General features: G+C 40.6%; 1 protein-coding gene across 6 annotated transcripts in view; it reads left to right on the top strand.

Moving 5' to 3' along the window:
• The window catches only part of LOC121941888 (uncharacterized), a 46546-nt gene extending 25934 nt beyond the window's left edge, over positions 1-20612 (top strand). For 3 of the 6 annotated variants that reach the window (XM_088081267.1, XM_088081272.1, XM_088081284.1), the window contains 11 exons: positions 102-270; positions 359-463; positions 588-12113; positions 12376-12485; positions 14423-14459; positions 14693-14839; positions 15134-15256; positions 16226-16323; positions 16450-16562; positions 16597-16793; positions 18854-20612. In XM_088081267.1, coding sequence (XP_087937393.1) covers positions 102-270; positions 359-463; positions 588-12113; positions 12376-12485; positions 14423-14459; positions 14693-14839; positions 15134-15256; positions 16226-16323; positions 16450-16562; positions 16597-16793; positions 18854-19012 — 12784 coding nt within the window. In that variant the 3' untranslated portion in view covers positions 19013-20612. The remainder of the gene's footprint in view (positions 1-101; positions 271-358; positions 464-587; positions 12114-12375; positions 12486-14422; positions 14460-14692; positions 14840-15133; positions 15257-16225; positions 16324-16449; positions 16563-16596; positions 16794-18853) is intronic. The other 3 variants (XM_088081283.1, XM_088081289.1, XM_088081298.1) reach the window with 1 other exon arrangement.
• The last annotated feature ends 6214 nt before the right edge of the window (positions 20613-26826 follow it).

A 26826-nucleotide genomic window follows, 5' to 3' on the forward strand; every position in this document is an offset into this window, starting at 1 on the left:
TTGGCATTGCCGTATACAGCATAATATTTAACACAGGTAAATTTGAAGTGTTCCATGCTATAGCCAAGTTTGTTTTTAATGGTTATGATTGTGTATTTTAGACTGAGTAACACACAGGAGTGCTTGGAAAGCTCCCTCATCGAGAAGGAGAACACGTTGGCCAAGACGTCTGAGAAACTTGAGCTCATCAACAGCCTCCGAGAATCTTTGAGTGAAAAAGAAATTCAGTACAAAGAAGCGTCTGATAAGCTCCTTCAGACTGAACATACTGTAAGGCACACTTTTGTTTTTTTGTTTCTATTGATCACAGTTCAACACTGAGCAATAGCTGATTTTGTTGGTTTACTTTCCTTTGCAGCTAGAGACTGTTTCCAAGAAATGCAGCAGCTCAGAGAAACAGTGCTCTGAGTTGAAAACAGAAGTTGTAGACCTCACGCAGAAGCTGAATTTGCTGAAGGACAAGGTGTGATTTGTAGGAATAGAAATGGCAATCTATACTTAATATTTTTTAATCCATTATGTGGTAATCCTGTATGTCTTGTATGGCACTCAGTGCTTCATTATTGTTTTTATATCCTCATTTTCAGACCCAAAAACAGGAAGTCACCATAGAAACATTACAAACGGAGCTCGATCAGACAAACGAGGAGCTGGACAAACTCAATTCCACCCACTTAGAAGAACGAGCCCAACTCATTCATGACCTCCAAAGCTGTGAGCGGGAAATTGATAGACTCAAAGATGTCCTGTTGGAAAAGGAGGAGGAAATTTCAACCCTGTCTGGTAACATGTCTGAGTATGCAGAACAGATCACAGTGCTGAAGCAGGAGATCAAACTCAAAGAAGAGAACCTGGTTCAGGTAGAAAATGCACTGAGTAAGGCAGAGTGGGAGGCCAAGGTTATCAGAGACTCAAAGACTTCAGACCAGCAAGCCCTGGATAGGAAGATCACGGAGCTGGTGGAAAAACTCAAGGATACTGAGATAGAGTTGGGTAAAGCCAAAGAGGAAAGAGAGTCTAACGTTTCTGAGGTGGAACATCTAATAAAGCAGACTGAGGAGGACAAGAAAACCATTCAGGAGCTTCGGGGGGAGACCCAGAAACAGATTGTGAACCATCGTAATCATCTCTCTGAATGTGAAACACACATCACCTCACTGAAGGAACAGCTGACGTTATCCACACAAAAGCTGCAGGAGTCAGAAGGACTTCTTTCGCAGCTCAAGGACAAAAATACCAGCAATGAACAGCTACAGCAACAGCTCAGTGACAAAGAGCAGACATATGAAAAAGAACTAAAATCTTTCAAGGATGAGCAGAACAAACTCTTGGCACAGGTGGAAAAGTATAATAATGAAATGCAGAATTTGTCCAAACAGCTAGAGAAGCAAGTACAGAGTGAGGAGCTCATCAAAAAGGAGATACAAGAAAAACTGGAAACCATAGCATCACTGGAAAACCAACTAAAGGCAACTAATAAGCAGGCAGAGGATGAGAGGCAGAAATTCAACACTGAATTGCAAGTCAGGGATTCAGAAAATGAGAAACTAAGCAATGAACTTCAAAGCAAATCTGAAAATATCTCCAAACTCAAGAACCTATTGAAAAGCATGAAGACAGAGAAAAAACAGCTGCAGGACAAACACAAAGAGTTGACCGAGGAGCTCGAGCTACAGAAGCAGAGTGATCATCAACTTAGTGAAAAGGTCGCATCTGCTCTTGAACTCAACCGCAGTCTGGAGAATCAAGTCGATGGCCTTACAAAAGAGAAAGAGAGGCTTGAACAGAAATTAACTGAAAACGCAAAAGCGATTTCAGAAGTTACAGTTGAAAAAGATGCTTTGCAAGGCAAAATATCCATATTGGAAACGCAGAATTCACAAAACAGCAGCATAATTGAAGTGCTACAAAAAGATAAAGAGGATTTGAGTCTTCGAACTAAGGAGTTAAATAAAGTTCTTGAGCAAAGCACACACTCAAACTCAGAGATTCTGCTGGCTAAAACAAATGAATGTAGTAATCTGAGCCAGTTACTCAGACAGAGGGAGGAGAATGTGACACAGCTGCAGGAACAAGTGCAATCCTTGACCTCTAAAGTTGACCAGCTCAAGCAGGATGTGGCGGAGAAAGATCAGACAGTCAGTGATCATCGAGTGCAGATAGAGGCCCAAGAAAACCAGCTAACACAGCTTGAGGAAACTCTGTCTCTGCTGCGAGAACAGGAATGCAGTCTGAAGTCTGGCCTGATGGAGAAGGATAAAATGTTAAAAGAGAAGCAGGAGGAGTACCACAGTTTGCAGAATGACATTAAACATCAGAAAAATATTATATCCCAGCTACAAACAGAAGCTGAATCACTCAATGAAGAAAGCTCACAACTACGGCAGCAAATTGAGGAGAAAGAAGAAAGGTTAAAAAATGTGACCCAACAGTGTCAAAAACACAAAGAAGAACTGAATGAAACAAACAAGACTGTTAAGACTTTGAGTGAGCAAGTGCGTGTTATGGAAGAAAATACCAGAAAGCTCCAGTCTGAAGCTGATCTGAAGCAAATGGAGCTGGCTAGCTTAAACAGCCACATTCAGGCAATGACTGAGGAAAACCAGCAACTCCGTGCTGCTTGCGAATCCAGCCAAAAGGAGTTTGCTCTGCAAACACGGGTTCTTTCTGACCTTGATGGACAGCTTAAAGCAACTCATGAACAGAACTCCAGTTTCAGCATGAAGATTAGCAGTCTAACAGAAAACAATCAGAGACTAGAAGAGGAGTTATCAGAAAACATCAGATCAGTTTTGGAACTAACCACTGAGAGGAGTTTACTCCAAGAACAAAAAATTGGTCTTGAAATGAACATCTCAGAGAATCAGAAAATAATTGATGCCCTGTTGAAAGAAAATGAGAAGTTCATCATTGCAGAAGATGAATTAAAAAAGACCCTCAAGGAAAGCGAACAGTCAAACTCTAAAGGTTTGCTTGAGAAAACAACTGAATGTGCTAATCTGTCAAAAATGTTAAAAGAGAGAGAAGAACAACTTCAAAGTCTACAAGAGCAAGTTGATGGCCTCAAAAACCAAGTTAATCAACTTAACACATCATTGAATGAGAAAGAGCAAGCAGCATTGCAACAGAGTTCACGGTTGGAAGCTCAGCAGAACCAACTGTTGCAACTTCAGGATACTGTATCAATGCTTCAGGAACAAGGAGTCGTCCTCAAGTCAGGGCTGATGGAGAAAGACATGATGTTTCAGCAGAAAGCAGAGGAGTGTAGTGGTTATCAGGATGAAATCGAGCAACAGAAAGCACTCATGTCACAGGTGCAGGGTGAGATAGAGTTACTCAGGAAAGAGTGCCTGGAGACGAAACAGCAGATGGAGCAAAAAGAACAGACACTGAAAGAAGTTACTAATGAGTTTCTAAACCACAAAGAGGAGCTGAATAAACGAAACGAGTCAGTAATCTCACTCAGCAGTCAGCTTGGTGCCATGAACAAGAATGCTGCAGAGATGGAGGTAGAAATTAGCAATCTAAAGAGCGCTGTGGAGAAATTGACTGCAGAAAATTGCCAGTTGACACAAAAGGAGGACCAGATGAAGGTAGAGATCACTGATTTTAGTGATAACATTCAAGCGCTAAATGAGCAGAATACAAGATTAAAATCTGAACTTCAGAAAACAGTGACAAAGCTGTCCAAAGCACATGAAGAGGTCACACATCTCAAGGCAGCAACAGCTGATGGGGACAGCAAACTCCAAACTGCAGTCTCAGAGAAGGAGAGGCTTAATTTGACTGTGCAAGGAAAAGATGAGTCTCTGAAACAGCAGGAAAATTTGATCCAGCAACTCAACACAAAGATTGGTGAGCAGGAGGAGCAGCTGAAACAGAAAACAGATGACAACGATAGTTTGAGTGCAAAAGTTTCAGAGCTTGAAGATTCTGTTTGTAAACTTAGAGGACAAGTTGACAGTCTTTCTTCAGAGTCATCCATACTGAAAAGTACTTTGGAGAAAAGGGAAAAGTCTAGTCTTGAATATCAAAGTCATTCGGCAGCTGCTGTTGAAAGTCTCAGTTCAAATCTACAAGCCAAAGAAGCAGAATGTGAGAGCTTGAAAGAACAAACTTCACACCTTGAAGAATCTCTCACAAAGCTTAACAGTACCCTCAAAGCTCAGATGTCTGAAGTGGAATGTCTGAAAAAGGCCTCGCAAGAAAAAGAGGCAGCTCTTTTGGACCAATCACAGTCTCTCCAGGATATTCAGAGAAGAGCAGATGAGGCGTTGCTCTTCAAATCACAGTTCACAGAAAGCACAGAGTTGGTGTCACAGCTACAGAGTCAAATGCAGTTACTGTCCACTGAGTGTGGAAACCTCAAACAGTCAGCAGAGGAAACACAACATGCCTTTAACAACCTACAAGAGAAATATGCAGCTAACTTAGAGGAGCTACAAGATGTGGGACAGCAGCTGTCCAAAAGAACTGATGAAGTGTCCAACCTTCAGAAGTCACTGGATGATACCAGTAACCAACATCAGACAGCAAAGACCACAATAGAAACACTAAAAAATGAGTTATCTGTAATTCATCACAAACTTGAGAATGCAGAAGACCTGAACTCCAGTCTGTCAAAGGAAAAGGACGAAGCTTTTGCTTCTCATCAGGCAAGTGTGTCACTGCTGAAGGTTGAAATAGAAAGACTCAAATCACAACATCTTCAAGTTGTGGCACAGATGAATGCACTGACAGAAAACCTTGAGCAGAGAGAAATGGCTCTCCATGCAATTAACAGTCAGTACACATCCCAGGCCAAACACACATCCCAGCTGGTTTCAGAAATGCAGAAATTAGAGCAGCAAAATAAGAGACTAAATGAGGAGATTAGTTTGTCAAAGGAAGAGCACCAGAAGCTTCTTACTGCTGTCAGGAATGAAAACACTCATCTGCAGGAGGAAGTTAGAAAACAACTTGCAGAGAGGGAAGAGCTGGAAAAGAGACATCATCAAATGTGGGCATCGCAGGGGGACCTGCAGGTTCAAATGGAGCAGCAGTCCAGCAGCATGAACGAAATAATGGAGAAAATGAAGTTGGAGAAGGAGAGCCTTCAAGCAAAGGTTAGTGCCAAAGATGAAGAAGTTTCTCGATTAAAAGAAAACATTCAAAAGGTAGAGCAAATTCTTCAGGATTCTGAGAAAGAGTGGTTATTAGTTCTGGATAGAGAAAAACAGGATAAGAATTTACTGGCAGAACAACTACAAAGTGTTGAAAATGAAATGAAGTCGAAAGATGTTAAGGTAAATGCTTTGAAAGGAGACCTTGACAGTTTGCAGGAGAAACTAGCAGAGGCTTCCTCTGCAATTAGACAGGGGTCTGATCAACTGAGCGCAAAAGAGTTGGAGGCGTCAGCAACCAGGATTCAACTTGAGAAGGTATTAGCATCAGTCCAGGAAAAGGATAATGACAACTACAATTTGCAACAGGCTCTAAAAGCTGCAGAACACGAGTTAAGAAAATATGTAGGGAGAAAAAATGGTACTGACAAAGAGTCCTCTGTCTCACCATCGGCTGCTGTAAAGACAGAAAAGACCTTACAAGACATGATAAAACAGTTAGAAGAAAGTCACCAGTATCAGGTAGATGCTTTGAAAAATGAATTGGATAAAACCATGACACAATTACAAAAAACTCAGACTGCACTTAAAGAGGGTGAGAGGAGTAATGAAGAGAAGGGACAGCAAATAGTTATTTTGCAGGAGATGGTTGAACATCTTCAGACTCAGCTCAGTGCTGAGTTGGAGAAAGAGAAAGATGCTGCTGTCAAACATTCTTCTTTACACAGGGAATCACAAGCAAAAGATGATCATATCAACTGTATGAGCATTCAGATAAGTCAGCAGAAGGAATTACTTGCCGGACTTAGTCAGCAGTTAAGGGATAAAGATGCGTCCATTGCCCAAGTCATGGAATCCGCTTCAAATGAAAGAGTGAAACTTGGTGAGGAAAAAGCATCACTTGTAGCACAAATAGAAAGCATGGAGCAAGAAAACAAAACCTCCATGAAGAGGTTTGAGAAGATTTCTCAGCAGTTAGAGGAGCGTATTTCACACTCTCAAAGTGAAATTGAAAGCAAGAATTCAGAGAAACTTCAACTGATTAAAGAAAATGATGATTTAAAGAGTGAACTGGCCAAGGCGTCCAAAGAAAAAGATGCATTGAAGAAAAAGCTTCAAGCTGCTCTCATTGTAAGAAAGGATTTGTTGAAAAAAATTGAGCTACATGAAAACCAAAAAGAAGAGAGAACAAACGATAAAACTGAGGTTTCAGTTTTACAAAATAAATTACAGGAAGTCACGAATCAAGCTCAGGCCTCTGCAAAAATGTATAATGAAACAATTTCTCTTCTCGAGAAGAAAATTGTTGAGAAAGAGGAGGAGATTCTTGAACACAAAACAGAAACTGGAAGGCTTGTGGAACAGTTACATACAGAAAAACACACTTTGCAAGTCTCATTCAATGAGAAAGAAATGTGTTTGTCAGAAACTTTGCAAACACTGAGCGAGAAAAGCTTTGTTATAGAGCAGCTGCAGTCCAGTGCTGCTGAGAGGGAAGAAGCATTTAAGCGAGACAGAAACAGCTGGGCGCAGCAAGTAGAAGAGCTTCAAAATGAAATTAAGACATGTAAAGATGAGTTAAAGGACAAATCTTCCTCCACTGCTACAGCTGTTGATTTAGAAAATGAGCTTGCACAGATAAAGCTTGAAAAGGCAACGCTACAGAAAAAGGCCCAGGCTGCCTTGCTGGCACGCAAAGAGACACTGAAAAAAGCGCAAGAAAATGAAAAAAAATTAACTCAAGAACTTGCTGAACTGAAAGACGACTACAAGGCTCTCCTGGAACAACGCTGTCAGCAAACGAATGAGCTAAACGCTGTCCAGTTAAGCTTAGACGAGAAAGTTAGGGAACTGGAGGACGTCCGTAAAAGCTCTTTGTCTAATCTGGATGAACTGGACACTTTAAGACAGCTTGTTGAGGAGAGGGATAAAACTCTACAAGATTTGAAGATGTGTCTGGCTGAGAAAGAAAGCCAGTGTCATTCTCTATCAAACTTGCAAACAGAGCTTGAAAATGTTAAATCTAAATTTGAGAGCATGAATCGTCAGATGGCAAGTAAAGATGAGGCTCTGGTAGTTATGGAGCAGGAGGCAGAAGCTTTGAAATCAGAACTTCACATAGCACAGAATGAATTACAGAGAAGTCATGCAGAAATAAAAGACAAAACAAAAGAAGTTGAGCAATATCAGGAAACAGTCAAAATTGCTGAGCTGAAGGTACAACAAGAGAAGGAAGCTTTGGAGAGAAAGCTGAGCATCTCTGAGGAACACATGCATGCAAATAAAGAAAAATGTCAACTTTTGATTGAAGAAAACAAGGCTCTTTTGGAAAAAAGTAATGAGATGGAAGTGAAATTAGAGACAGCAGATGCTTTAGTTTCACAGAAGTCCTTGGAACTTTTAACCATCCAAAAAATATTGGCAGAAACACAACAGCAGCTCAGTGACGACGAAGGTGTTTTGACGGAGGAGCTCGAAAAAGCACAATTGCATTGTATTGAAAAACAGAGAAATTTGGATTTGTTAAATCAAGAAAAAGGAAATGCTTTCAGATTAATTGATGAACTCAGAGATGAGGTAACCATACTAAATAAGCAACTGAAGGAGAAAGTAAATGAGCACAACAAGCCTGAAATGTGCGTCAAACAGGACGAGGTTGACAAAGAAGCTGCCTGTTTATCTGGAAAATGTGCTGAAAACTTGAAAATGAAACTAAAGCAGAGAGATGATGCCTTGTTAGTCTCTCAGGCTAAAGTCTCAGAAAAGGAAGAACTAGTTGCTGCACTTGAACTGCAATTACAGCAGCAAATAAAAATACACGAAACTACCATTGAAAAGATGAGAACAGAGGCTGATGAGCTTCAGAGATCTCAAGATGGTGGCACCAAAATGAATGATCAGGACAGCCAAAGAAAAATTGCTCTCCTAACCAGGAAACTTCAAGCAGCTTTAGTTTCTAGGAAAGATCTCTTGAAGGAAAATGCGACACTCAAGGAAGAAGTAGAAAAGCTGTCAGCCAAACATGAAGCTAAAGAAGCTGAGTACTTGACTCTGGAATCATCCGTGCTGAAGTTGAAACAGCAAAACCTGGACCTGGAGAACTCTGTGTTATCTCTGAACAAGGAGAAAGACAAGCTCAGCATAGAAGCTGATGGCATCGCCATTGATAATCGCAGTCTATCAGCAGCCTGTGAGAGCTTGAAACAAACCATCGAAAACATCACCCAACAGAAGCAAGCTTTCTCCTGCCAGCTGGAGTCTCTTAAAGACTCTCAAACAGAGGAGCTTTCCAAGTGGAAGTCAAAGCACGCTGAGCTGAAACAAGAATACGAGTCTCTTTTACAAGCTTATGAAAATGTCAGCAGTGAAATGGATAAGATGAGACAGCTTTTGGAGGGGGCCAAAAGAGATAGGCAGGAAGCCCTCAGAAAAATCCACAAACATGAGGCTGAGATGGATATTCTGCAGAAACAAGCCAGAGACTTGGAGGAAGAAAATGGAAGAATCAAAGAGAAGATGCACAAATTTTCCAAAGAGAAACGGCAGAAGATTGAAGAGCTTGAGGAAGAGAACCAGAAAATTAGAAAAGAGCTGACTGAGCTTGAAGAAAACCACAAAATGGCAATGTGCGAGCTGACCAATAAAGATCAAGAATTGGAGGCTGAGATTTGCAGACTTAGAGGCTCATCAGAGGACCTCAGGGAGAAGCTTGCTGAACTGGAGGCTGAAAATAACCAACTGGCAGAAAAGCTTAAAGAAACTAGCCATTCGTTGGAAGAGAAGCACTTGGAATCAAATACATACACAAACAACATGCAGCTTAAACTCGATGAAGCTCTCAGTTTAAATAATTCACTGACTGGCCAGATTGAGGCCCAGAAAACAGAACTCTGTGCTCAGTTGGAAATCAACAATCTGTTACAAAAGGAGAGGCAAAGTCTCTCTGAAAGAATTGAGAAGATACAGAGCAACCATGAATTGCAGTTGGGAAAAAAAGAAGATGACATTAAAGAGCTCAAAGACATAATTAACAGACACAGTCAGGAGACCATCAGCCTGAATGAGAAGGTGAAAATCTTGGAGGATGATAAGTCCCTTCTGCAGGAGGAACTTGAAAATGTTCAAGAGATATCAGACAAAGTGAAAAATGAAAATGAATATTTGGAAACTGTGATCCTCAAAAACTCTGAAAGGATTGATGAACTGACTGAGTCTGTCTCTGACTTGCAAACCCAAAACATGCAGCTGTCCTCTCAGCTGGCAGCCAGTAAAGAGATGAGCAGTCAAGTTCGCCAAGAAAAAGAGGAGGAGCAGCTCAAATTAGTCAGAGAGTTTGAGGAGAAGCTCAAGACAGTCCAAAGAGGCAGTGAGGGCTCCAAGAATGTGAAGAAAGAACTGCAAGAGCTTCTCAAAGAAAAGCATCAGGAGATCAACCAGCTGCAACAAAACTGCATCAAATACCAGGAAGTGATTTTAGATTTAGAGGGCTCCTTGAAGACCTCACGGTCTGCCTGTGAACATCTGGAGAAAGAATTAAAGAAAAGCTCAGAGAAAATGTCAATTTTGGCAGAGAGAGGTAAACTAGCAGAAGCTGAGCTGATCACACACAAGAGTCTCCTCCAGCAGGCCACAGAGAAGATTTCTAGTGTTGAGTCCGAAAGAGACCGGCTGGCTCTGGACGTATCTCAGGGAAGTAAAAAGTCCAAAGATCAGGTCATAGAGAAAACACAATCACCACAAAATACAGATGAGAAACAATTCAATTCTTATATGGAGAACCAGTTTATGTTACAGCAACAGATAGAGGACCTTAAGGACCTTAAAGATAGAGAAAGCCAGAAGGTGAGTGAACTAAGGCAGCACTTAGACTCTCAGGATCTACAGATAAATACTCTGAAAAGAGCAGCTGAGACTAACGAGGCAAAGCTGTCTGCTTTATCTGCCACTCCTCAAGGTGCAGATGCTTCCAAACTTTGGAACAATTTGTACCAAAAGACATTACACGAGAAGGACAACCAGCTTCTGGAACAGGGTTTCATGATTAAACGATTCCTGGAAGACATGAGAGTGAAAGATAAAGAAGTGAATGAACTTCGAGTGACCAAGTCAAGACTTGAGAGGACTCTGAATGAATACTCCGTGGCTGCAGCTGCACAACAGAGACAGCTGTTTGTCATGAGCGCCAGCAACGCTGAACTGACTGAGAGTGTGGAGCTTATGACTGTGCAGGTGAAAGAACTGAGTGCTCACGCTGAAAGAATGGAGCGAGATAAAGATGCACTGAACAGACAGCTTGCTGACAAAGAAGATGTGATTTCCCAAATGCAGCTGAATCTCCAGCAGATGGAGAAGATAAATGCAGACTCAGATGCTCAGCTGCTCCTTTTACAGTCTCAAAATGACAAAGTTCAGGCTGACTTTGAGAAGCAGGAAGGAATTTCTCTGCAACTGAAAACACTCCTCCAGGGCAAAGATTCTGAGATCTCATCTTTGCTGTCCTGTAAAGACGGACAGATGTCAGGATATCTAGAACAACTCCAGGCTAATTATCGTAGCCAGGTAGCGGTATATGAGGACAGGCTAACATCATTACGTTACCAGAGAGAAAAGGCTGACAAAGAGTTGAGAGGGCTTGAAGCAAAGGTCAAAAGTCTGCAGATTACAGTGAACAGGTCTGCCCAGGAAAGGGAGCAGATGGCTGCGAAGATGGAGTCATTCAAGAACTCAATGGTGTCTTTACAGAGTGAACGGGAACGGCTGATGTCAGAATACAGAATACTTGAAGCAAGGACTCAGTTAGGGATAAAGGGTAAAGAGGGCTCTGCTGATGGGGAAGGTGGTGCCACCAAAGGCCTTAAACATGAAATAAGGAAACTGTTGCATCAAATGGATGATCTCAATTCAGAGAATGCTATGCTCAGGGCACAGTTGGTTCGGTACAGAGAGGATTTGAATCAGGTTTTGTTCCTGAAGGACAACCAGTTGAAGGTGCTGCTGAAGAAGCAACAAGATGTGATCAAAAACCTTGAAAACCAAAAGGCTGCAGCTGAAAAGCAATACAGAGAGTCTCAGCTGGAACTTCAAAAGGAAGAAGAGACGAGCAATACTTTAAAAACAGAGATGTCTAAACTCAAAGCTCAGGTTTCGAGCCTGGAGGCTGATATATTAACTCTAAAAAAGGAAAGAGCAGCGACAAATGAAGGCAAAGTGATCAGCGATTTGCAGGAAGCCGTTGCAGCCAAAGCAGCTGAATGTAATGACCTCCAGCAGAAACTTCTTTCTCAGAAAATCCAAACTGATGAGCTCAAGGAAAAAATACAGCTGCTGGAAAATGAAACGGACACAAAGCTGGCTGAAGCTGAGGACAAATACAACAGTGAGCTGGACACCTTTGAGCATGAGGTGGAGCTGATGAGAAACCAGCGAGAGACGGCTGATCAAAGGGTGGCAGAGCTCGCTAAAGATCTCCTCGAAATGGAGCAGCAGTTATCAGAGGCCAAAACTCAAAGCAAAGACATGAAGGCTCAAAACGAGTCCATGTGCAAAGCCATGGCTGCTCTGCAAAACGACCGAGACCAGCTCATCGAAGACTTCAAGATCCTGCGGAACAGATATGATGAAGAACTGCGAGAGACCCAGGCAGCCTTGAACAAGGTTGAGCGCAGTCTTCAGGATGCCATGTCTGACTTGGTGATGTTTGCCAAAGAGAGGGACATCCTTGTTCATAAATTAAACGCTTTAGAGAGCAAAGACGCGCACACAGAGCTGAACAAGCTGTTGGATGAGCTGTCGAAGGATCTGTCAGAGAAGGAAAGGGACCTAAAGCAGGTTGTCCAGGAGAATAACACATACAGCAGGCAGCTGTCGGCATTCTCCAGATCCATGGCCAGCCTCCAGAACGATCGGGACCGGCTGATGGATGAGTTAGCCGGGGCCAAAAGAGAGGTTGAGTCCCGGCAAGGGTCAGGCTCAAGTGGCATCAGTGCCTTCCAGAATGAGAAAGAAGGGCGGGTAAGTCAAGTCATCAGCTGTGGTTTGAGTTTGGCTGTTGCTTGCACTTCCTCTCTGCTGTGTTTCATAGTGTGGAGAGCATGCAGGGTCATTTCAGTCAAAAAAAAAAAAATTCATACATGTATACATATCAGTGCCTTGTCTTGCATGGTATTTTTTGGGGTGTTTGAACATCTTCTGGTGTTGTGAAATTTAGTTTGATAACATTGATTTTTAAGATGAATACTTTTGTCTTTGTCACTGATGACTGGTGTTTTTTCAGGAGGCGAGGCAGAATATGGATGAAGTACAGCAAACTGAAATGAAGATGCAAACTTACAGACTGCCACCTAAAGAAATAAGGAGCGACAAGGAAGAAACAACCGATGTGAGGTAAACACAGACTAGAGAATAAACTTGCATATTTTTAATTTCCTTGTAGTGTCCGTAAAGAGTTGCTTAAAAGTTACTGTAAGAATCATAGTACCTGACCTCTTCAGACTGAAGTCAAAGCTGTTGGACCCACTGCCCTGCCTTTGACCTTGTTGATTAAAGTAGGGGACAATGTCCGACGCGGTGTCTATCAGTTTTTAATGGCCAACGTGAAAGCTCACGGTTCAGGCCATTTAAAACTGAGAATGGACACCTCAGAGGGCATCATTCTGCTTTTACTGAGGTAACTTACCAAAGAAATAAAAAGTGAGAATATTTACTTATATTTTTATGCTTTTTATAATCAAAACCTCAAGATTTTTTGACAAGCCATAACTCAGTTTTCCTTAGGGTTTATCTCATACCTGGAATAATCGTTTCCGCCACTTCATTCACTCTTTCAGCAAATGGGAAGAATCTGGGATTCATCTTGGCAGCGGCAGATATTTCTAGTCCTCCTGGCTCATAGCTCGTAGCCAGAAAGCAAACATAACGTTTGCTTTCTGGCTACGAGCTATGAGCTAGCAAGATTCCAGGTCAATAATATTACGTTTGGGTGAAAAACAGTAATTATAGTCACATAGTATGTTTAACAACAAGACAAGCTAACTATCTAGCCTGGTCAGTTTCCAGATTTTTGTGAACAAGCTATGCGCGATGTGTAACAGTACTGATGGGACGCAGCCTGAAGTAGCACATTGAATGGTGAATGGGATGTGAAATGGACGCTAAAGTTGGAGGAGGGCAGTTCAGTACCTGCAGCGTGTGTTACAGTTTCCATCCTGTGGTGGAGAGGATGAGACACTGAAGGACAATACTCAGTGTTGGAAAAAAGTTGTAAGAAAAGGCTTTTACTGCATCTCTTACTCATGTTAGATACACGCTGATACAACAAATAGCTATCAAGCTAATTTAGAACAGTGAACAAGCAGTTTCATCAGAAATAATTAGTCGGTGTCCATGAACAGTTTTTAACGGGCACCCTGCACCCAGTCAGGATCAATTACCGTAAACCTTTAATTGATGGCCAGGGCTATTATTTGCTTGAACCACTGAACTCAACAGGCTTACATTTAGGACAGGGCTTTTAATTCCTTTTACATAAAACTGTTGCTCAGCAAAGATGGCAAAGATACAATCAAATTGTTTTATTAAACCTCTTTTTTGCATCTCTCGTTATATCTGCCGGTATTACTTCTTCTATGGTGCTCATGGTTTCAGTAAAATGAACTGAATGACTGACTTGTAGAGAATCTTACCAAGCCAACTACATGTGTAGCATGTCCATATCGTCAAAAGTTTAAACATTTATATGTGAATGTGTTATCTAAGCAGCTATCCAACATTATCTCCTTCTATACTATATATACTACTATAACTTCTATAAAAATGAACCAAATGGCAACCACGCTGAGCACTGAATCGAGACAGGCCTTTATTTGTCAAAATGTGTAGCCACACCGGACTGGTGAAAGGAACTGGTCGTCTAATTGGGACTAGGCTTATATTTGAAATTTTACGTTTAGGGTATTTAGCCAGATCACAGTATAAGCATGTGTAATTGCATGTGTAGTGTTGTTAACTGTATGGCGTACTGAGTACCAGTAGTGTGGCCTTTTCCAATTTTTCAGCTCAAATCGTTTCCATTCAACTGAAATGAGAAAAGGTGTCAAATACTTTGGGATAGAGTAGGAGGATAATATTTGCCCAAACTGTAGTGAGCACTTGCTGCTCTCATGTGTTTAGCTTACTGTCTCTCTGTTGGCATGGAAACAACTGTGGATTCTACCAGAATGGCTGTGCATGGGTTAAAGACCAAATATGAGCCAAATGAGGATTGTAATATATTAGGAAATGATACTTAAGTGTTGTGAACTTAAGGTTTTTCTGTTATCTAGGTCTGACACAGGGAGGAAGGACACACTGCCCGTCACCGTGAGTTAGACAGCAGAGTTTTCTGCCTTTGTCTGAAAATACGTCTTGTTGTGCAGGATTGTACTTGTTATATGTGCATGTTTAAATCCGCCAAGAATTCCAGTTGTTGTGTTTATCATAAACAACTTTGATTGAATACCAAATTCTAAGAAAAATATAATAGTGAGTTTTTCTTTTTCTTCTATATCAAAATCAAGTTGTTCAGTCTTTTTTGTTTTTCTTCCAAACAACAGGAAGCAGTAGTTTTGGCAGATCAGAGTGGAAGAGACGAGGTTTTGAGTCGATTGGATGCAGAGAGGGTCCAGCTTCACGGAGACCTGCAGCGCTGCATGTATGAGATCCAACAACGAGACCAGTACTTCCAACAGCTCAACCTCAAGGTACAGCACAGCTGAGCCTGTGTTTCACTCAAACTAAACACATTTGAATGTGCAGCTCAAACGCTGGCGGTGTAGATTGTGTGATGTGGGCAGTGTAGCAAGCTCTTTGAGTGTACTAATACATTATAATGTTAGAGGTCCAATTGCCAACCATTTCTAGCAATTAGGTATAGCTCTTTTTTTTTTAACAGAAGATAGAATCTAAAGTGGCGATGAAGGCATTTTTGAGGATAGAAAAAAGAACAAATAGATGCTATATCACAGTATATTGTATGCTTCACCTCCACCCCCCAGCTGCAGCAGGCAGTGGAGGAGAAAGGTGCTGTTGCAGCTCAGCTGAGGGCCGTTTCTCTAACCTTAAGGGACACCCAGAATCGCTGCCATTGGCTGGAAAACCAAGTCCAAGGCCAGGCTCAGGTAAGGATCTTAAACGTGCATATCTGTGCTGCTCATGTAGACAGTGTTTCTGAGCTCTGTAGCAGGATTGCTGCGTAATAATTTGTGTTATTGTTCACTGGCGAGCAGTAAATATTCTTTTTTCTTTCAACATCGGGTGGTGTTGTTAATGGGGCTAATAAGCATCTTGTATCCATGCTGTCAGTCTTCATAGCGGTTACAGACATAAGAATATTAATAAATGTAATTTATGGTAGCATGTAATATTACATGCAAATATTGTAGTTTATAAATGTGGTGTATTGTAATATATATAATACAATATGTATGAATTATAATAGTTGAGGTTTGACAAATAATAATGACAGTAGTAGCTGGCATCGAGTGGGATCACAGAGTCAGCACAACCATGATCACGATCCAGGCGCAGCCATGATTCAAGAAATCTACGAGATAAGGAAGCACAAATGGGGGAAGAGAAGAAGCCGAGTGACATGCAGTAAAAGGACATGAGTGTTTGCAGATGAAGAGAGAGAGAGAAGGAGAGAGGAGCTCAGTATATCATAGGTCCCTCGGGAGACAAAGCCTATGTCAGCCTCACTACTGGCTGGTCCAAGGCAAGCCTGAGCCAGCTCTAACTATGAGCTTTATCAAAGAGAAAAGTCTTAAGTCTACTCTTAAATGTGAAGAAGTGTCTGCTTCCCACACTGAAACTGGAAGATGGATCCACAAAAGAGGAAGTCTTTATTCTACTGGACTTGAGGTTTTTGCTGTTAAGTCACTTCACAACCTTTTGATACAGCTTTTATTAGCTGTTCATTATCCCAGCTGTATTATCATGTCTTATAGTTTTTAACTGACATAAACAGATATCTGTCTGTGGTTACATTTCCATCGTTTCTTTTGTAACTCCCCCTCTCTCCCTTCTTTTGTTTGTTGTCTCTCTGTACATCTCTGTCTCTACCTGTGATGCTGTGCCTCTACCACCAGGGGTCAGTGAATGCTGAGGTTGCACCTGGAGCCCCCCAGGAGAGGAGCAACAACTCCATGAGTGCTGAAACTGCAGAGGCAGCTCAGCTCAGAGAAAGGTGAAGAGATGAGAGCTGTACTTTTCTCTCTGTGATTTAGTAGTTTTCTCTGTAGTTTTGTGTGACATTCTCTCACAGATGTTGATTAGTGTCATTTTTTGAGCTGGTGTTTTTGTGTGTTTTCAGGCTGCTTGAGTTGGAGCAGAGTCTGACAGATGAGAGAGCGAGAAGAGAGACAGCTGAGGAAGCTCTGCGTCTTGCTGAGGACAGAGCAAAGAGGTTTCTCTGTCACTGCTGTGCACACACACACACACACACACACACACACACACACACACACACACACACACACACACACGAGTACATACAGTATACTCAACAGTGCAGAACCTTTCAAATGTATTTTGTTTTGCAGTGTTGGTTCCAGTCTGTCCAGAGACAGCCAGAGGGACTTCAGTATTGAGATGGAAACAGAGGAGGAGTGGGAAGCTCTCAGTCTCAACCCAAATCAGCCTCTAATAACACAAAAGGTATGCAGCATAAAACCGAGGAAGTACTTTTGTGAACAGATATTTTCCTCTATGTTCTCGTCTCTTGTCCAAACGCAAACAGTTTTCAGTCACTACAACAAAGATTTATAAAAAACAGTTTCTAGGTGAATGTTTTTTAAAACTCTTCTCATGTTGTTTCCATGTGGACATGTAAAACAGAGGGTTAAATGATGATGTCATCCCCTTTAATTCACACATGGCCATTGTTGCATTGTGTTATAATTTTCATGCTCCAGAAACGGGCCCCCCAGCTTAGCTTGATTTCTTTGAAAAAAAACATGGGAAGAAGAGAATTAGCAATCAAAGAATTAGTAAGAAATAACTATAAAGTAAAAAAAATTACTAACAGAATTACTAACCACCAGCAAGTATGTGCAGCGCTAAACCAGAAGTTTGGTTTGTGACAGTCTTCTGTGCGCTGCTCTCCGGGCATTTCTTACCCACAAACTTTTTTAGTTTTATGCACCACTGAGCAACTTTTACAGAAATAACGGGACCAAAGCTGTATCCAGATCTCTTTATACATCCATGCAGGTCTGAGCAATATATCCATACAATATTGACAGCTTTATATCAGACTAGATATTGTTTATTTGTAGATATTGTAATATTGTTGGTGGTATTTTTTTTCCTGGTTCTAAGGCGTCATTACAATAAATTGATGTCTATGAACTTCCCAGACTGTTCTAGCTGTTCTGTTGTTGGTCTTCACCCATTTAGTCATTATATCCTCATCACTGATGAATATTTATCAAAAATATAATTGAGTAAATAACTTATAGAAGCAACAAATGCTGCAATATCTATGATGATCTGAGAACTCTGTGCTGTTGCAACCCTTGATGGACAAACAGAGGTGCCTGCTGCACCCAGAGGTATGCGCTCTACCTCAGTAGCTGCTTTTACACAGAGATGGAGCTATAGAGCCGCAACAAAGTCCCCTTTCTATACCTGCTCTGCACTTTCACAAAGAACCACATGATGGCGGCATCATGCCACTCCAGTGTGTGATTATTCACTGCATTACAGCATTCCCACAATCAAAATAGGCGTGACAGGCATGACACTAAACACACGAGCGTCTACCTCTAGCGTGACATGTAATATACGTGTCGGCAGCGCTTTGTAAACAATATCAAAGGCATAATATGTCAATCACAATCATTTACCTTCTCTGTCATATGACGGCTGATCTCATCCTCTGCTCGGAGCGTCAGGAGCTCCTGCATCTCATTGTTTTCACAGTTTGTAGACATTTACAAATTATGTTCTTCTTCTGTGAATTAGCCGTTATGCTAACAGCTACTTTTTAAATCTCCCACAATGGGTCGCACACATAAACACATAATCAAAAATGCACAGTCATGCCGCCCATGGTCACGTATATCCAACTTTACATTTTACAAAGAACTTGTCACGGGGCTGTTACTACCTCCTTTCCCAGCTCAGAGGCGAGACCCCTCTTGGGATTGGACGTGATATACACAACAGTGAGGCGGTATAACGTTGTGATATTCCCGCTGTGAGCAGGCGGTGTAATTGTGACTAGTGTCTGTGGGTTAAAGTTTGCTGGAAACTCTGGTTTTGGATCAGACCCAGTAGAACCAGCTATTTATTTATTTCAAGAGTGGGATATTTTTCAACGTGGAGTGGGAGGAAATCTTTGGCATGTCCAGAGCATCACTCACATCTTTGAATCAACTTCTTCATCCTTTTATGGAAGGGGAATAAAAAGTGATGAGATCTTCAGTAGGTGTTTCCAAAAAGGTAACATTAGCCTGAACACTTCACTACCTTTACCAAGACTGTGTTATATAGCTAATAACCCTGAGTATTTGGAGTCGGTTTTGCATCCTTGTGTGGATGGAGATATTTTTAATGAGGATCATGGGGCAGAATTTTTATTTTTAATCAAAGCAGAAAACTGTCTGTTTCAAAAATATCTTTGTATGTGTAGACAGGGCCTTAAATACACCCCTTCCACATCATCATGTGACTGAAGGACTGTTTCCCTGATGGTTTGCTTTGTGTGGCTCCAGGTGAAAGGTGGCATGGTGGCGTGTCGACAGTGGCTCAGAGGGAGGAGCCTCTACTTCTCCAGGCTGCTGACGAGCCGTGCCCGCTCCCGATATTTCTTTCTTGCCTACCTGCTCACAATCCATGTGCTCGTCCTCATGTGCCTCACTGGTGCGCTGTAGCCAGGTCCCACTGGAAAATCACACGCTGACTCAACGTTAAACCTGAAAGCTCAAGTGTGTTTTTGTTTTGTTTTGTTTTTTAATGTATATGGCATTTTTATATATATATATATATATATATATATATATATATATATATATATATATATATATATATATATATATATATATATATATCCTCTCTGCATTGTATAGCATGAGGCTCTCCATACTCAAGTCACGTCACACCTGTCCTCATGAATGTTGTCAGGAAAGTAAAAATTGACGTCAAAGTTACCTGCTCGATCCATGACATTGCAGTCTGCTAAACAGACGGATCCCAACAGCAGCAAGCAAAAATATCTCCACAAAAAATGTCACTTCTGTTTATCTCGAGTTATTTTGTGTAAGACTGAACACCGCGAGTTTCCATGAAATCACAAGTTTTTGTTCTTTAAATGTTTAATGGTAAACTAAGCCTTAAAGTATGTGTGTTGGGGGAATTGTTGTGTGCCGTTTGTTCTTTTCAGAGTCAGATTACAAGGAAATGAGTTGATGGAAATGAACAAGGAATGACTTGAACTTTGATGTAACCCTCCAGTGTGAAAGCCTAAGAAGGTGCAGAAAGCCATATCCACTGTAAATCTATTTTCTAATCGTATCCTCACTCCACCTCGTTTTCCTCCCTGAGCTGAAACAAATGTGCAAACATCCCATCTGTCAGTGAGTGTTTGCTTTACAGATCACTCATGTCTGCACCAGCTGCTGCTTTCCTTCTCCTGCCTGCTCTCATACCTTGCACTGAATCGTGATGCTGAGTTCAAACTATGCACTGAAGCTCCAAATGTGTATATAATCATCTTATATAAGCTCTGAAGCACTACAGCCCTCCCACCCTGTTCCCTTGAAACTGCAGAGCCAAAGGTGTGTGTATCCTTACCTTGGCAGTTTGAACAAGTGCTCTCATGCCTGTTAAAGATAGTGGGAGACAACGGTTTCCATAAATGCTGAAATGTCACTTCGGTATCACGGTCTGCCAGTGAAGATGTGCTGCAGACACAAAGCAGAGGATATGAAAGTCTACTGTGTGTATTAAAGGTTTATTGTATTTATGTGTGTATCCCCAGAGAGTATACTGTACAGTATCTGTAATAGACCGTATTTATGTATGTATATATGCATTTCTATCATCTCTGCCTGATGTTGGATGACTGTACATTTCCTCTTGATTAGTCAGAGTCTGAAATGTGATTGATACAAATGAGATCAACAAGCCAAAAAATATTTATAATCCTTTTCAATACGAAAGAGAGCAGGATACAATGTTTTGTGGCTTGTTGATTGATGGGGTTTTGCTGATAAGTTGGTACTAATGATGTGTACATAAAGGTGTGATTGATATACGAAACAACGACCTGAATCTATTTATGAAAAAGGTAAACTACTGAAAACTGTTCAGATGGCATATTTTCTCTACTGCCTCTATTTTTAAGAGATAGTGATGCTCTTGGCCTTTTGGTGACTTTAGGCTTAACTTGGTGCAATACTGTGTCAGAGGTGATCTTTGTCAGTTCACCCTTCACCATCTGGAAAGAAGTTTAATAAAGCCTATTGAACTTTGTCTCTCTCTGGTGTGTGTTAATTTGAATTAACTGTACAGTTAATTCAAATGCCTGCTGCAGGAAGTTTGTGTCAGATTAAAAAGTACGATGAATTTTGGGCAAATTATTTTCTGTGAATATTGCATCAGAGATGAGTTTTTAGGATATTGGTTGAAACTTTTTATTGACTATATACCTACAATCATACATTATTCTCTTTCAGGGGGGAAATTGCTTTTGCTTGGCTGTCTTTTCTATGACAGAGCGAGGCTGTTTAGCAGAGTGAAGGCTCTGTGACTATAGCTTGTGTTCAGGTCCTCCCTGTGCCTCCTGAGATTTAAAAAAAGTTTATCTTGAACATTAATTTAAACATTAAAAAATACAACTATGTTTAGTTATCTCTACAGAAATGAATGAAATGCTGAGATAGGCCTACTGTTCATATTGTTTTAGACATATTTTACTTAGCATACTTTATAGTGTAGATTTAATTTTAAATTATGAATAAAACAGTACTGATTGCATGAAATCACACAAAAAAATTCCACAGTTACAATTGCATATACAAAATATTGTACATACACTGCACAAAACACATATTGCACACACCCCACTGTGAAAAAAATCATGTAACTATTAGCACAATCCCTGCAGCCTGAAGCAGTATTGTTTATAAATTAGATGGAGGTAGGAACAAATGAGTTTTTAAAACGGCTGAGTTTGTGGTGAGAACACTGTACTGTCTGGCAGAGGTCAGAGCTGGTTTTCTGTGTGGAGTATCTTTGATGAGTCAGTCATTATCCTCTGAGCTTTGCTGAGAACAGACTCCTCAAACATCAGCAGGAGGGGCTGGTATTCACTCCCTCCCATCACCTTCATGACAGCGTGCACCAGACAGTGTGCACTAGACGAGCAAGCTGAGTTTTAAGATGCACAGTGAGGTTTCTGTAGCATGCTTGCACTTAATTCTACACACAATAACTTTTACCTACAGCCGTGTAAAAATGTGCTCTAAGATATTTTTGCACATTTATCAGAAATCCCTCTCAGATGGTCTGTGATGATTGTCCCGCAGAGCTCAGGTGCAGCCTGTTTGCTGTGTTTACTCTGTAGATATCTCAGCAGCTGACTGCCCACCTGTGGTAAAGTCATTAGATTGGACATGATGTAGAAAGGCACCTTTATATTTAGGGAATCATCTACAAGGTACAAGGTAGATTTATTTGTCATTTTTCTTAAACATGGTTTATTAAGAAATTAAATTGGAAGTTCATCATAAATCCTGCTAAATCTTTTTGGCTTCAAAGGAGGAGTTGAGGAGTCTCACAGCCTGGGGAAAGAAGCTGCTCTGTAGTCTGGTGGTTCTGCAGCGGATACTTCTGTATCTTTTTCCAGATGGCAGCAGTGTGAACAGACTGTGTCTGGGTGGCTGCTGTCTTTCAATACTCTTTGGGCTCTGTGCAGACACCTCACTTCACCGAGGTCACTGATGCTCTGTAGATGGGAACCAGTGATGTTCTGGGCAGTTTTAATTACCCGCTGTAGAGCCTTCCTGTCCTGGGCCGTGCATGAACCATGCCAGTTAATGATGTTTCCAGTCAGTGTGCTTTCTATTGCTCCTCTGTAGAAGTTAACCAGGATCATGCTCTGGAATTTAGCCTTCCTACATTTCCGTAGGAAGTAGAGCCTTTTCTGTGGTTTTTTAACCTGGGTGGTGATGTGTGATGACCAAGATAGATTCTCAGTGATAGTTATTCCAAGTAACCTTTAGCTGTTCACCTGCTCCACCTCAGCTCCACTGATGTAGACAGGGGTGTGTACAGTGAGGTTGATAGCTGGTTAAATTATATTTATATTTATAATTTATTATTTTATTTTTTATTATTTTTTATCATTTTTGTCAAGGGTATATAAGGGGATATCTGTTCTCTGTCCGCCTCATTGCCATTTCCTCTAAAAACTTGTGCAGTGGTAATCCATGGAAAATAGAGACCAATTAACTTCATGTTTCCCCCCCTGCTTCCATTACTTCATTTTCTTCCGATGTGTGTTATATGTATGTATGTATGTACAGTATGTATGTACATATGTATATGTGTATATAGGCCAACATATATTTACTTTATTTTATCTATTAATATTATTATTATTAGTCTTTTCTTTTTTCTTCGAGGGGGTGGGGGTACTGTACTGATTTGTACATATTTGAGTCTCTCCTTTTTTTGACTGGATGTTTGTATAACCACATCTATCTTTTTTGTATAAAAATGATGAATAAATAATGATAAAAAATAATCACAAAATTCTTATCATTGACCTAACATTGACTTTTGTCCACCATGTTTTTGCATTTATGAGATCAAGTCAGCAACTCATGTTATAAAATAATGTTGTTATCAATGTTAGCATTCTGGCCTGGCATGCTTTATGGTTCAAAGTTTGCTTGCTTGCTACAGCTAATAGTAAATAATAGATTCTATGGACAAAATAATGAAATATATAATTTTTTACTTTCAACTGTTTACATTGTTTCCATGCTTTCCACCATATCTGCTGCCCTGAAATGTCACGCAAACGCCACAACTCAGCAACTTGTGAATCGTCGAAATTTCTTAATTTTCAGCTCATAATTATGACTTTGGAGTGTGTTCATGTGCTTGTAACTCTTAAATATGGTAAATACAATATTTCCCAGGAGCATGTGACGGCAGCATGTTGACTGCTTAGTTTCATATGTTAGCAAGCTAAGATAAGCTAATTAGCAGTAAACACACAGTACAGCTGAGGCTGATGGGAATGTTTTTAGTTCCTCAGGTGACTGATAATCGGCAACCTCTCTTTCTGCTAAAATATCCCCCTGCATTCTACACAGAGGTCCATTATACAGTAATTCTTGAAAAAAAAACCCAAACAAACACTCTTAAACACTTATTGAAAAAAGTCATATTGACTCTTTAGGTTGTATTTGGTGGGTTTTTTGTTTTGGTTTTGTTTTTGAAGTCATGCAGGAGTTTCCAGACCTGAATAGTGCTGCTACTGGATAATTTACTCAGGTTTTGGTGTGTTTGGCTCTTTGAGTCAAAGAACAAAGAGAGCCACATTACTCAGCACAGCCACACAGGGACACACAGAGCGATGTCTCCAGAGTTGGCAGCACGGGAACATGAAGGGACATTCTTCTCTGAAGTAACACATACAGATGGGCTTTAAAAATGTTGCACCTTGTTTCTGCACTTTCACAATATTGTGCCATTTCAGTGTGAGCTGAATATCGGAATGCAATAAAAGAAGAACAGATTGTCATTTCTAATGGGCAAAAATGAAAAAGACCAGAGAAAAACACAGAATCCATCTGAATACCATATGATCCATGACGTGTTTCTAAATGCTGAGTCTCATTTCCATGGAAAAGCTCTGCTGTAGGCCTTCAAAGTCCACGCTCAGTATGTTCTTTTATTCCTTTTTCTCTACAGTTACTTTCTGCTGCTGCAAATGAGTTTCACCACAGGGATCACATGATTATTTCTCATCCTCTCAGTAATAGAAGCAACATGCAGACTACACACAGCCTACACGTGAAACCTGTGCACAAGGGAAAGTTAAATCAATTTTATTTTTAAGACCCATTTTCACAAATCACAATTTGCCTCAGAGGGCTTTACAGCATACAACATCCATCTGTCCTTAGACCCTCACAGCGACTCAGGAAAAACTCTCAAACTCCCACAAAAACCTTCACAGGGAAAAAATAGTAAAAAAAACCTTAGGAAGAACGACTGAGGAGGGATCCCTCTTCCAGGACGGACAGACGTGCAATAGATGTTGTAAAGAAAAATAAAATTAGGCCTACAGTGATGACAAAGTGTTAAGAGAAAGAGGGAGAGGAGGAGAGATGCACAGCAACAATAATAATAACAATAACAACATATAACAATAGTAACATAAATATGAATATTACTAAATGTAGTTTATGAAAGTATATTTATTACATGCATATAGTGTAGTTTATGTATGTGGCAATAAGAGAAATATGTGTATGATATTATTATACATATTGTACAAACAGAACAATGGGACAACTGTTGGGGAGAAGAAAACATTGAATTCATCAAAAAAGAAGTCTCTACTATGTATAAATTAAATGAAAAAATAAAACATGACAATCCTATAAAAAGTTATTAAAATCTGCTGTAATATTCGCAGGAAATTGCATCTGCTCAAAACTCACTCAAATCGCTCATTTTACACCACTCCATTTTATTTGGGTTAACTGTACCAATAATCAGTTGTTCTGTACTGTTATAGTTATGCATTGAATATGATATGAAATATCCACATAATATGTCACTCAGTCAGGGCTCATCACTTTACTTAATGATAGAAAAGTTGTCTTTTAATGAAGTATTTCACTGATATAAAGAAGGTCCCCACATAAAACTAGGCTGCGTCTGCGGCAGAAACATGCAAATACTTTTGAAACTTGTGTTACATAAGCAAAAAAAAAAAAAAAAACAGAGAGAAAGGATGCTTTCGCTAAAACCTACAAGTACCAGAATGCACTGAATGGCAGCTTGATTGCGTATTCCAGTTAAGCGGTAAGCTGAAACATGTTCCTGAAAACATCCAGGACCTGGATATATGGAGGGAAGTTTACCATAATTCATTCACAGACTCGTAGACTTGTGGCACGCTCACTGGAAGTCTGCGAGTGCTGAGAGCTCCAAACCCACAATTCATCTAGTTCACAAGAGGCCTCGAGTGGACTTTCTGCAGACTTCCAGAGAGTCCGCTCGGGGTGCCGATTTCATCAGGCTTCAGAGGTTTAATTACCCACACTTCATAGCAATATGGACTTGGTGCTCTCCTTTTGCAGAAACTGTTTTAAAATGTTACTTGAATTATGTAGGTCAGAAACTGTTAAAACCCAAAAGAAAGACTTTTCCATTTTTAGTGGGGCCCTTCTTGTCTAAACATGGCTTTGGAGCATTGTGAATGCAGGTGTTTTCAGTGAAATAATGTCCCCTCTGCTGATTTCCTTGTCCTTACACATTGTAACAGATGGATTCTTCTATTGTTTTATAACTGATTGATTTATACTGTGACTTTTGACTCTGTTGATTCTATGTGTTGGAATCAGAGTGTGCTTGTAAAAGTTGTTTAAATGAAGGTTAAAGAAAAATTCAAAGCTGGTTATTAACCAGTGAAGTATCCCTTTAAGGAAGGAGGTTTGGAACAGCTGTATTACAGGTATTTGATTTATCATGTTTTATGTAATATACATATGAAGCCACTAGATGGCAAAGCCTCCTTATTTAACAGCAGAAGCACAAAGCAGATCCTCTGATCATCATGAATGGGAAAGGTGGCTTCATGCTGTGTCTCATCCTTGTGTATGAAATATGGTCTGGTTTGATTTGTCCCTTTTTATTTCAGCTGCTGCTACTGTCATCTTCAACCTTATAAATATTGATGAGGAAATTCCCTTTTTCTTCTCATCCCATGCAGCGAGTCGTGAGAGGCAGTTACACATATGCAGAGGGATAGACCTTCCAGAGATCCCCTTTCCTCTTCAATCTTTAGCTGCTATTGTGTTCTTTATAAAAGCCCTGTGGTCATCCATCAAAGGGGAATTACATCTCTTTGCCTTCCGTTTCCTCTCGCCTTTCACCACGTCCTTACTTATGTCCTTTCTTAGTCTGTGAAAATATGAAACAGTCCAAGATTAGACTTTTCCTTTTTGTTTGTCAGGCGGGGATGAATCACCCATCTCCACATTTATAAGCCTGAACTGCACCATTTTTACACTTCACACTGACAGGAAGTCAACTTGGTTCGGATCTTGTGGTTTGTGGAGGAAACCACCCAAGACTCAATTCTAATAAAAGAAGCCCGGTTCTTGTTGCAAAGCTGCATCTCATTTCAGCTCCTTCTCTCGCCACCAGAGTGAAAACAGTCCTCCAGTTGCCACTGACCCACTTGCCTCCAGCACCCGAGGAAGAGATCCGGAGGAGTAGGAGAAAAAGGCGGAGGTAGAGGTGAAAACATGTGGGAGTCTGCTATGATTAATGTGCTTTCAGAGAGAAAGTGAGAGAGAACGGGGCATCTGTGATGTGTGCTGGTGGAAAGTGTAAGAAGTAGGCTCCAGTAAAGGTGCGCTCAACAAATAAATGACCCATCCTCATCTTAATGCATCAACATGGAACATTGGAGCAAGCATAGCAAAAGAAATACTTC

Source organism: Plectropomus leopardus, chromosome 1 (assembly GCF_026936395.1).
Source record: "Plectropomus leopardus strain MGB_pleo_1.0 chromosome 1, ASM2693639v1, whole genome shotgun sequence".
NCBI classification, from domain to species: Eukaryota; Metazoa; Chordata; class Actinopteri; order Perciformes; family Serranidae; genus Plectropomus; species Plectropomus leopardus.